At 39.6% G+C, this 12,918-nt stretch overlaps 1 protein-coding gene across 1 annotated transcript in view; it reads right to left on the bottom strand.

Moving 5' to 3' along the window:
- The window catches only part of SCAPER (S-phase cyclin A associated protein in the ER), a 322,376-nt gene that overhangs the window by 203,527 nt on the left and 105,931 nt on the right, over nucleotides 1–12,918 (bottom strand). Inside the window, exons 17-20 of the mRNA XM_067534777.1 lie at nucleotides 11,757–11,899; nucleotides 5,400–5,481; nucleotides 3,591–3,743; nucleotides 303–410 (exon numbers count right to left, since the gene is read on the bottom strand). Coding sequence (XP_067390878.1) covers nucleotides 303–410; nucleotides 3,591–3,743; nucleotides 5,400–5,481; nucleotides 11,757–11,899 — 486 coding nt within the window. The remainder of the gene's footprint in view (nucleotides 1–302; nucleotides 411–3,590; nucleotides 3,744–5,399; nucleotides 5,482–11,756; nucleotides 11,900–12,918) is intronic.

The raw sequence follows: 12,918 nt of genomic DNA, 5'->3' as shown, positions 1-12,918 counted from the left end.
AGAAAACAAAGTTAATTTATATACATTGCATCATTTTCTATAGGAAATCTATATGATACTTACTGGAATAATTGTATTTGAATGTTCCATTTCTTCTTCCTCTCCTCCCCCCCCCCCCCCCCCCCCCCCCTTTTTTTTTTTTAAACATTCCACATTCAAAAAGTCAGTATTGCCATCAATAATACATTACTTTTTATGTTCTTTGTTCTGTGAGAATTTCCAAATCTGTCTTAAAATACTACATTTCAGATGGCACTGCAAACCAGAAGAATAGTAATATTAAAATATTTTACAAAACATACCACTTCTTCATCTGAAAGCTCTCGTCCTTGGATGCTGCTATTTTCTCTCACTGCTTGTTGGTGTTTTTTCCCCTTAATGTGGCTAAAAAGATACACCTCTGAGGAAATCTGGAATGAGAATTAATGATAATTAATCGTTTTCCCCAACAAGGTATCTATAATGTCTACTAATCTAAAGCAACAAGGAAATATGCTAAGAATTTTGCATCTGATCAAAACTGAAATCTATCATGATTTTTTTTTAAATAGTGTTAAAAATTGCTTCTTCATAAAAAAGTTACCTTTTTGTTGCAAAAATTATTCTATCACAAGCACAGGTTTAACACCACTAATAAAAATGCTGTAATCTGAGCTAAATAACTAATGATTACATGACAATGCTTAATAGATGGAAGAAGCTGTATTCCACTACCACTAGAATGCCTGTGCACCATTTGGAATAATTCTGTGTTTGGACATGAGGTGTGATACAGATATTCTAGGAATAGCACAAGACGGTGAGAACATTAACTTTGTCTGGTGCAGATAAGGCCCACATATGAATCACAGCTATTGCACTCTGCTAAGTAATAGCAAGATCTAAGGTACTGGGAATAAGAAATGCCTTTGTGTCTCTGATGCTTAAACCAATCCAAGGCATCCAGTCATGTCTCTGTGCTTATAGCACTGTTGTAGCTGTGTCATCCCAGGACATTAGAGAGACAAGGTGGGTGAGAGAATATCTTTTATTGGACCAACTTCTTTCGGTGAAAGAAACATGCTTTCGAGCTACATAGAGCTCTTGACCTGAAGAAGAGCTCTATGTAGCTCGAAAGCATGTCTTTTTACCAAAAGAAGTTGGTCCAATAAAAGCTACTACCTCACCCAACTTGTATCTGAGCTTATAGTCCACAGAAATCATGCAAGCCTGCCTGGTAACATACATGCAGAGACTGCTCCATAGCCAAGTGTGCAATCACAAACACCTGTTTATTCTGTCAGATAGAAGCGTTCTTGTAAATGTCAATACCATACCTCTTAACCTTCAAGCCTATCAATGCATGACACAAGCAATCAATATGTGACAAATGATTAAAATATGGAACACCTATATTTCCTTTTATGTTGTGCCATAATTGACATATTATAATGGTTTTAACTATAAAACCTGTTTTAAGGGTATTTTCTCACTGTCTAAATTAAATAAACCAGTATTAAACAAAAGAACAGGAAAAGCAAATTCCATCGTGTGCAACCATAAGGAACACTTATTTGGATTGTCAGCAGGGTTTGAATTCTGAACCGTGAGATCTCCAGCATAGACCTCTATCACTTCAACTGTCCTCTATTTGTATCTGCCCCTAAAGGGGGAATTGATATACACTTTGTCAGCAAGTTGCATGATTATCTGCCGGACAACAGTAAAATTATGGAGCTCAAGAATCTTGGTTTCTATTCAGGTTCTGGGAAGAGAGTGTGGTACAGTGGCTAGAAAAATGGCTGTTTAGACAGGATAACTGAGCACATAGATATGGCACATCCATTCTGTCAGAAAGTATGGCTGAGTGGACAAGACTTGGGTCTGCCATATGATAAAAATGGGGGTTTTATTCTTAGCTCTGCCTGAAGCGACCTTGTGAAATCTTTCAGTAAAATGAAGAAAGGATGCTTGACTGACTTCTTGAGTAGGTTCATGGGCATAGTTTGGAGGATGGGGGGGCACAGCTCCCCCAAACAGAGGCAAGGTGTGGGAGGGACACACAGAGTCACTTGCCATGGCTGTGAGTGCCAAGCTGCCCAGGGCTTGCTCTGTTCGGCCTGCTGTGGGGGAGGAAGGGGGGGCCCTGTCATTGCCACGCCGCACCTCCCTCTGCCCCAGCACGTTTCTGGCTCACTCATCTGCCCTTCTCATCACAAGCCAGGCCTGGGCCTGGAGTGGAAGGGCAGAATGGAGCTGTTTCTCCTGCTGTGTGCTTGCTGCCTCTGCAATTGGATGAGGCATCCTGGGTCCTAATGCCGGTTGACTTCCACTTCTGTGTGTGCTGGGTGCTTTGCATGGCCCCCATCCTGTTTCCTGTACAATGGTGAGTACTCGTGGAGGGGGGCTGCAGGGCAAGGGGGGATGTGGGAGAAGGGTAGTGAGGTGGGAGGAGATGAGACACTGAATTATCCAAGCAGCCCCAGGCAGGCAATTGTGAACTACAACCATTCCTGAGGAGGTGGGGTGTGCATGGTGTATTGATCTCTCCACCCACTGCCATGTGCATGACTAATGGAGGACTGTGTGCACTTGCATGCAACAGGCAAGTCCTCATGCAAATGCACCTCTGTAGTTCTCATTTTTTCTCCTCTCCTTCCTCCCATTAGCCAATGCCCTTAAACAACACCAAGCTGGTGATTAAAGTATGCCTCTGTGATCTCTAATTGACGGGTTCCTGTACCTGTGAAGCAGCTGGGTTTGATCTGATGGGTGTGGTTGAAATTTGAGGGGGGGCTGCAGCTGCTCACATAGGGTATGTGAGGAGGGATGGGGGGGGCATGCTGTCTGGGGTCAGAGGCTTCTGCAGTGGACGCCACAGTACTGCTGTGCTTTAACCATGGAGTATTGTATTGTGAGGGCTTGCTGGATTAGTCCCAGTAACAAGTTAGGGTACCCCAGTGGGGAAAGAAGGTGGATAGGATAGGGCAGGGGGAAGAGAAGGGGATAGGGGAATGGAGACAGGGAAGCAGGAGCTCAGCATGTGGCATCCCCTTGGCAGAGCAGCAGCTGGGACTCCCCATTAAGCCAGCCTACTCCCCACTCCAGCCCAAGTACCACTACAGGCAGGAGAGGGAGCCAGTGAGCCAGGGGAACTGTCTTCAGCGTGTGCATCACGCCCCGCAATGTAGCAGTCAAACTACACCTATGCGTAGGTTATGAAGCCTTGCTCAATGACAAGGAGTCTATAGTGAACAGAAAAATAAACAGTAATCAGTACAAGTGTGGTAGAAACTCCCAGCTCCCAGCTCAGCGAAAGGTGCCATAGGCTACATGATTCTCCCTCCCCATTTCCGGGACATTGCCTGACTTGGCCGTACTACAGAACAGTAGCCTAATGCAACTGCAATGCCAAAGATCCCACAAAATCTGGTGCACTTCAGAGCTCTGGTCATTACTCTGTCTGCTCATAAAAGCAGAGTAAGCAGGGGAAAGTGGAGGATGATACTCCATTTTCAATACATTCATGCCTACAAACCACAACAAAACTGGTAGATCGAAAATTTAGATACGCCCATCACTTTTGATAGCATTCCTTCAATCCAACTTACCAAGACATTGCATAATGAACACTGCTTTTTTCGTTCATATGGTGTAAGTTTAGGTGCATAGTCAGTATTAGCATGTCTCCCACTGCTTAATTCAGCTGCCTTTTCTTTCCTCTGTTCTATTTGTTCCATGTGTCTCCGAATGCTTTCATCATGCTAAATAAAAAATAAAACAACAAATGGTAAACATCAAATAAAAATAAACAGAAATGAATAATGTACAGAAATACTAAGATTTATTAAGTACTGTATAGTTCTAGATGATGCAAAATTAAATTGAAACTTATGTATAATACCTTCCAAAATGCCAAAAAGGATGCTCCATGCTGTACCACTATGCACATTTTAAGTGTGTTATTCCTTATTGATATAATTTAAAATATTAACACTATATTATTATTTATGTGGACTAGCATCCCTTTATCACCTTTTGTAAATCTAGTCCTACAGTTTTATGTTGCATTCAGTTTCTGCTGTCATGTTGTATTTTTTTTTCAGAAAGAACTCTGAGACAGAATTCAATCAGTTCAACTTCCAATACCACACAAACATTACTGGTGTAATGGTGCTTGCTCTGATGAACTGAAAGCAACATGGCATCAAAATAAAAAGGTATACATTATTATTATTTAGATTGCAGTAGGGATTACAGTGCGCCAGACCCTTTCAGACAATGCTTTGTATATCTATCAACCATAAGAAGGATGGAGCAAAACCTATATATTACCTAACACTAGAGATTGGGTTATAAACATCAATTGCATGACAAAGAGTGGCATTTCACAATGGCAGCATATATAGCAAGAATGCTTCTTGACTAGTGGGATCAATAGTAGAGAATTACTTAGAGATGGAAGAATGGTCTGATTTTTAAAATTATATGATTGTATAGACTTAGCACAATGGACCTCAGACCCTGATGGAGACTACTAGGTGCTTCTGTTATGATATTACTACTACTAATATTCTGTGACTTTGATAAAAGGTTTAACTTTCGCAGTTCACCAGAACTTCAAAAATGGCACTTAGCACTTTGGAAATCTTTATACCTCTCAAAATAGAATAAATATATGTTCAAAATTCTTATCATTTGTCTTTGGTTCTTCATAAGGTAGGACTTTCACAAGCTGTGTTGCAATACTACAGAATCCTACCTAACATAGACCCAATCCTACAACTGTCTCCATGTGGTTGGACCCCTGTGCCTCTGCAGAGACCCAGTGAAATCAACGGGGCTCTGAGTGGAGCCAGTTGCAGGACTGGAAGCATATTCTTTGCACTGAAGGGGAAAGAACATGCCATACTTCTAGTACCGATACTTGTGAAGTCCCATAAAATGATATAATTTGTGTTATTTTCCATGTCCTTTTCTATGTAACGTTGGTTTGTAGACTATTTTCACCAAATTGTACAAATCAGTTTTAGATAATTTTTTATCAAGAGCTTTATTTTTGCCAGAATTTAATTTTAATAATAAGATTAGAAATTCAAAATTATTTTGACTTTTCTTCAAAAGTACAAAATCATTTACACCTAATTTTGATCCCTTGCTGATTTTACACTAAGTAAATCTATTTACTTCTTTGGCATTACTTCTGATTTACACAGTGTCAGTGAAAGCAAAATCAGATCCATTTTTACAGGCCAGATGTCTAGATAAAAAGCCTGAACTACAGTAGCAAAATTCAGGGTATGATATGGCTGTATAGTAATGACTTTGATAAGTAAAATGTACTTAAAGAAAATAATTTTGCAGAAATTCTATGTTAAATAGAAATGTGTTTTCAGTTAGAAATATTACTCCCTTTATACCTTCAGCTGAATCTTTTTCTGTAGCTCCTCCATGGCTTCTTGTTGAGCTGCAGTGAGAGCTGCTAACCTCTCCTCTCGATCTCTGCCAAAAGAGAACATGTATTATAGCAAAAGTGGTAAAGATATGAAATATACATTTATAGTTGAGAACTACAGTAACTCAGCCAGAGGTTATGGGTCTATTACAGGACTGGGTGGGCAAGGTTATGTGACCTAGAATGTGCAGGAGGTCAGATTAAATTATTATAATGGTCTCTTCTGACCTTAAAGTCTATTATTTATAATACATATTTGAGATGGGGAAAGAAAACCAGACAAGGAGTTAACAGCCACTGAAGATAAAGGTAGCTCAAGAGGGAGATAAAGGTACTGTATTCAGCAGAAACTAGTTTAATTACTGAAGATAATAAATAGATGCATTTAATCTTGATGGTCTCACAATAGCAGACACCTGAGACCTTGTTCCAGGTTCCAGATTCCAGACCCCATTCCAGCCCAGTTAGTATAGACGACATGGTGGTGAAAAACTCTAATGAATGTGATGTCCTGTCTACACTAGCACTCATAGTGTTGCTACCTCTTGTGAAGTGACAACAGGGGGTAATACACTGGTGAGTTTTCCAAAATGTCTAGCGCAGATAAGGCCAAATACAAATACAGATTCAACAACAGTTGGGGAAATGCTAGTGATAGAAAATGATGTTGGCTAAACATTTGATCACAGCAGCTTTCTGAAGTTCTCCACATTAAGCTTTGCTGCTGTTTTTGCTGTTTCATATATACTCTTGATCAAAGCAATAAGAAGTATGATCATATTGTAAATAAAGAAATTTACAGCTGTTAGCCAGAGGATTGAACCTACAAGATGAATGAAAGGATCACAAGCAAGTTCCATGTGCAAAGCCCTGGTGAAAGATCCTGAACCTACCTTCCCCCCACTGGGAAGAGATAAAAGGTGCTGTGTCTCTGGACCTATTAGGTTGACCCATCTTTAGACTCAGCCTCTGGCTAGTGAGTGTCGATACATTTGAAGCCACCTTTGTTTCCATCTGGCTGCAAGAAGTGATGCTTACTGATGCGAGGAGAGAAAGGTTACTGCTACTCTGCATCTCCTCTGCATTTTTTCTTTTTGCTCTGCTGCCCTGTGAATATTCCAGTGCTTTTCTCTGTTGCCAATAGTAGTTTTTACAGTCAGCAACACAGGGTGACATGATTCTTAACCATTTCACTGCTCTTTGCAGGGTTCGGAATAGTACAGTGAAATTTTTCAGTCTGAAGTTCACTTTGCTGATGCTTCTTAGGGAAGTTTGGGCGCAGGCACCTGAGCTAACAATCAAACAGACAGTGCCTAATCAGTTCATACCTGAAAAATTAGATTTGAAACGATACGGCTTAGAAACTTTGTTCTTTTAGAACAAAGCTTAAATTCTGCAGAAATTAATTATTAAGGTCACATATTCACCAGGGCAAGCTTCCCACTTGCCAGTGGCAAGTGAGATAAATAGATTTTTCAAACCCTAGCTATAAATTAGAATACAAGTGTTTGCTGTTACTATTTTACAAAGAGAACCAGCCTGGGTAGGGGTCAAAAGAGGTCATGGAAGCACTACGCCTGCAGCACTGGCTATGCTCAGCAATGAAGAAGGCACTTACATCCATTATGCATCTAATACATTGATACACACAATACAAAACCTATTGAATCAACTCTAGTAACTGCTTATTTCATATACTTGAACTAAGGACCTAGGCATGACTATAGCTAACTGAGGGATGCTACATAGAACAGAAATAAAACAAAGGTCCGAGGATGCCAAAAACTGGATTGAAGGGAGTCTGTTGCACATGAAGGGGTGAGCTTTTGGTATTGTGGATTTATCCCTTTTTTATAGGTTGAACCCAAATGCTTGCGTAAAAAATATCAAAGCTCACTCTTGCCCTACTGAGTAGCCGAACAAAGTGAAATGCCCTAGAGATGCTGGAGAAACCAGGTGGGTGAGGTAATATCTTTTATTGGACCAACTTCTGTTTGTGAGAGAGAGAGAAGCTTTTGAGCTATACAGAGCTCTACTTCAGGTCTGGGAAAGGTAGTCAGACTATTAAAACTAAATTCAAGATATAACAGATTTTTAGCCTAAGTAGTTAACAGTGTTTAGTCTGCAAAAGAGAAGAATGAGAGGGGATTTGATAGCGGCCTTTAACTACCTGAAGGGGGGGTCCAGGGAGGATGGAGCTAGGCTGTTCTCAATGGTGGCAGATGACAGAACAAGGAGCAATGGTCTCAAGTTGCAGTGTGGGAGGTCTAGGTTGGATATTAGGAAAAACTTTTTCACTAGGAGGATGGTGAAGCACTGGAATGGGTTACTTAGGGAGGTGGTGAAATCTCTATCCTTAGAGGTTTTTATGGCCTGGCTTGACAAAGCCTGGCTGGGATGATTTAGTTGGGGTTGGTCCTGCTTTGAGCAGGGGGTCAGATTAGATGATCTCCTGAGGTCTCTTTCTAATCCTAATATTCTATAATTCTATGATATAATCTTAGGGCTTGTCTACACTTGAAATGATATTTTGGTATGGGAAAAAAGGATAACTTACCAACAGTAACTAGTTTTCTGATTGCACTTCTTTCACAGAGGCACAATGTAGATACTGCATGCCCACTCACATGAACACACAATTATTTTTGTGCAAGAGTTGGTAGTTAGGGAGCAACTACAATTCCTTCAATCAACATTCCACAGACTGAGGGCTAGTCTACATTAGAGCGCAACAGTGGCACAGCTTCACTGATGCAGCTGCGCTGCTGCAGTGCATCTGGTGAAGAAGATCTATGCTGGCGGGAGAGGCTCTCCACACTGGCACTTAGATTGGAGTAACTTACATTGCTCAGAGAAGTGATTTATTCACACTCCTGAGAGACATCAAAGTTACGCTGACATAAGTGATAATGTGTAAAAGCCTTGAGGGTATTAACTGCCCCTGAGATCATCCCTCAGTTCCTCACTATCTCTAAAAGCCTAAGATGCTTATGAGGTTTTGAGAAAAAAGACAGACAGTGACGCCAACTGCCTGAGATGAAAGTTTGATACAATTTTTGTTAGAAACTTGGGGTGAGGCCTATGTACCACCTAGTCTTTGTGGAATATGGTATACAGTTGGTTTGGCCATCGAAGTCTGTATCTCCAAAATGCTCATAGCCAAGGTAGTGACCACTAAAAATGAGACCTTCAGTGACAGATGGTACAAAAAGCAACAATCTACAAGCCCCTTCCATAAGTCTGATTAACACAAAATTCAAATATCAAGGATAACTTGCCTCCTGGAAAGGGAGAGTACGAGTTCATAAGATCTTCCAAAAATAGTTTGAAATAAGGATGGTAAAATATAAGAACACAAGAATTGCCATACTGGGTCAGATCAATGGTCTATCTAGCCCAGTATCCTGTCTCCCACTATGGCCAGTACCAGTTCTTAAGGAACAGCGTACAGAACAGTGCAGTTTTTGGAGAGATCAACCCATCTTACCCTCCTGGCTTCTGACAGTCAGAAGTTTAGGGATGCTGTGAGCGTGGGTTACATCGCTGACCATCTTGGCTAAAGCCTTTGATAGACCTATATTCCATGAACTTATCTAGCTCTTTTATGAACCCTGTTGTACTTTTAGCTGTCACAACATCCCATGGCAATGAGTTCCACAAATTCATTGTGCATTGTGTGAAAAATTACTTCTTTTGTATTAAATCTGCTGCCTAGCAATTTCATCAGGTGACATCTGGTTTTTGTATTGTGGGAAAGGGTAAATAACACTTTTCTATTCACTTTTTCCACACTGTTCACTATTTTATATATCTCGATCATATCTCCTCTTAATCGTCAATTTTCTAAGCTAAACAGACTAATCTTTTTAGTCTTTCCTCGTATGGAAGCCATTCCATACTCTTGATCATCTTTGTCATCTTTGTTGCCCTTCTCAGAACCTTTTCCAGCTCCACTGTATCCTTTTTGAGATGGGATGACCAGAACTGGACAGAGTATTCAAGGTATGGGCACACCATGCATTTATATAGTGACATTATGACATTTTCTGTCTAATTTTCTATCCCTTTTCTAATTGTCCCTAACATTCTGCTAGCCTTTTTGACCACAGCTGCATACTGAGCTGAAGTTTTCAGAGATCCATAATGACTCCAGATCTCTTTCTGGGGTGGTAAAACCTAATTTAGAATCCCTCATTAGATATGTGTAGTTGGGATCATTTTTATCCAATATGCGTTACTTTGTATTTATCAATGTTGAATTTCATCTGCTATTTTGTTGCCCAGGCACCCAGTTTTGTGAGATCTCCCTGTAGCTCTTCACAGTTAGTTTAAGACTTACCTATTTAAAATAGTTTTGTATCAGCTGCACACTTTGCCCTTCACTGTGCATTCTCTTTTCCAGATCATTAATGAATATACTAAGCAGCACAGGTCCCAGTACAAATCCTTGAGGGGACCCTTCTGTTCACCTCTCTTCATTGTGAAAATTATTTATTCCTACCCTGTGTTTCCTATCTTTTAACCAATTGTTGATCCAAGAAAGGACCTTTCATTATCTCATGACTATTTAGTTTCCTTAAGAGCCTTTGGTAAGGGACATTTGTCAAAAGCTTACTGAAAATCCAAGTATGCCACAATGACTGGATTACCCTTACCCGCATGCTTGTTGACACCCTCAAAGAATTCTAATGGATTGGTGAGGCATGACTTCCCTTTACAACAAATTGTGTTCATCTATGTGTCTGACAATTCTGCTCTTTGCTAGTTTCTACCAATTTGCTCGGTACTGAAGGCTTATTGGCCTGTAATTGCCAGGATCGTCTCAAGAGCCCTTTTTAAAAATCAGCATTACACTACACTGTGGTCATTACATAAGAACATGGTGCACAGAAACTACAGCTTGACGAATAAACACAGTTGTCGGGAATAGCTTTGATTACACCAGAGACAGGAAAAAAACTAAATGAACTGAAACGAGGGTAAAGGCTTTTAACTTGAGCAACCTTTTATAATCTGCTCTTTGTGGCAGCATAACTCTTCCTGAACTCCCAAACAATTGCCTGGATCTCCTCAGATAAGCATGAAACATTCTGTCCTAAAAATCAAACAGCCATGCAGTTAGGTAAAGGGACTTAAAGTCTGGATACACTGCAGTAGTGGGACAAGAAATTAACATATGTAGAGAGTGAATGGACAATCTTTGGAAAGAGCTAGAAGTTCTAAGGACCAGGTCTGCCTTTCCTACAGTGATGCAACTAATGTCACTCTGTCTTTGTTCCGCCTAATTTTCCTCAAGTGCTCTGGGAATGAAAGAAAATGAAGGAAAGGCACAAAGGAGTTCTTCACCCCCACCATACCTGTTATGGCAGAGGCTTCATAGAGCTACCTATACTGGCTCTGCACAATCCAGGAGAGGTGAAAAGGGTCATGAGCAGGTTGGAGGATCTTGCCCTTAGTGTATGTTATGTTTAAACATTTCACGGCATGCTAGATTTTTGTATGATATCAAATTAGATTCAAATATGTTCTTGGAAGATGTAGAAAAAAAATCAGTACAAATTTAGAATGTGTTATTTGATTAGAATATTCCTTAAAATGGCTTTGAAGACCTCAAACTGTGACTTTCAGAAAAGAGGAAGTTTTTTTTAAACCAGTGATCTTTAATCATAAAAAACTTCACTCATAAAAAGAATGTAGCATATATTTTACATATATGCTTTAGGAGAGTGAGGGCGAAGACTGAGAACAAGATTCAGACAAAAGAAATAAACACTAATAATTTAAGCAGAAGGTGATTTTAACATGAAGAAAGTCATTCTTATACAATGTAATGATGGGCCTAGGCTCAATGGGTCAAAATTCATACATACATCCAACTCACATTTAGCCCAGCAGAGATAGAGAGGTGAACAGCTGAAATTGCTATTACATTAAAAATGTCTTCATGGACTTTTGATTATGGACAAACCATACAAAAAATAGGAAAAAGGCAATTTGTCAGAAGATCTTGCTAATAATAAAAGTGTATGATACAGCAATTTTTAATACTATCATAAAATAATAATGCATGTAGTGCTGCAAATTTACACAGCACTTTTTCAACACAGAATAAGGAATCTGCCACAAAGGTCTTACCGTTAATATGATTCACCTGATTTCTGTATTTGAAAACATTTGTCAATATTATCAATTATATTTATTAATATTACTCTCAAAAAATACCAAAACCAAAGCCCCATGCCTGCATTGTGATTGGTACAGGAGCAACAGTTTCCTTGTGTGGATCACCATGCAGAAATGGGCCCAAAATAGTAAGAACTACCTGGCCCTTTCCCGTGCTGCATCTTCCCGTGCTTTCTCTTTCTCCTGCCGCTGCTGTTCAATCCGAGCTTCTTGTTCTTTCCTCTTCATCAGCAGCTCTTCAACCCGGGCTTGGCGTTCTGCTTCCAGTGCTCTTTTACGCTCCTGATGATAGAAAAGTAATTTTCAGCTACTGGCTATTGTTGAAAAATTAACAATGGTATGAAATAATACTTTACCTGTATTAAAGACTCTAAGGCCCAGATATGCACTGGAAAGAGGCCTTCATGTATGCATAAAAACATGCTCACAAATGTACCCACAATATAACCTAAATAATAATTTGTGCAACTGCATGCACGACTATAGGCAGTAAATGAGTATACATTTTTGTGAACACGAGAGACTCTATTCACTCAATAACTCACCCAAAAAAGTCTGACCAACTAACAGTAACATTTCAGTATATTCTACATTTCTTAGAGGTTGAACACTGTATGCTACAAAAACAAAATATGCTCTCAAAGAACTCCAAAATCTTTAAGTATGACCCTAGAACCATTTTGCATGATAACTTAAGTATTGGATATACAATCTTTACATGTATTAAATGCAAAGAACAACGTATCTATGGTTCTGATTTTATACTAATAAAAGTCAGGAAATTCAATGTTATAATGACAACAGTATCTATAAACTCAGTCCCCTTTGCACATATGTAATATTCTGTGTTACTATATATGGGGTTAGTTTTAATGTATTAATATACACGTGCAATGTGTCTGAGTTATGGTTACTGTGGGAACCATAACTGATTATTCTAACTTGTGTGTGTATAAAATTTCAATAACATTGCATAATTGCATTTAATTTCCTTTTTTTTAAAAAGGTAAACAAGAAAAGTAACCACGTTTGACTGTGATTGTACAATTAAATAAATGCATAAGAATGCAAACTGCCCTATGAAATATACAAAGTGCATCATGGGGCACTGCAGAAAAGACCGATAGACCTGCTGGGCCTCCCCTACACAACTCTTTAAGGGTATGTCCAGTGTTTAATTCTTGCCAGGGCTGAGCCCCAGCACACCTAGGCTTGGCAGTTCACAGGTTTTGCCATGTCAGTTATGAAAGTAAAAAAATTGCTTGAGCCTTGGCACCTCTTTCATTACAAATTAAGCACTG

The sequence above is a fragment of the Emydura macquarii genome, unplaced genomic scaffold, assembly GCF_026122565.2.
Source record: "Emydura macquarii macquarii isolate MOO-44397 ecotype Brisbane River unplaced genomic scaffold, CSIRO-AGI_Emac_v2 contig_3451, whole genome shotgun sequence".
In the NCBI taxonomy this organism is placed as follows: Eukaryota; Metazoa; Chordata; order Testudines; family Chelidae; genus Emydura; species Emydura macquarii.
The sequence above is the reverse complement of the archived record's forward strand: the minus strand, read 5'-3'. Positions and strand labels throughout refer to the sequence as shown.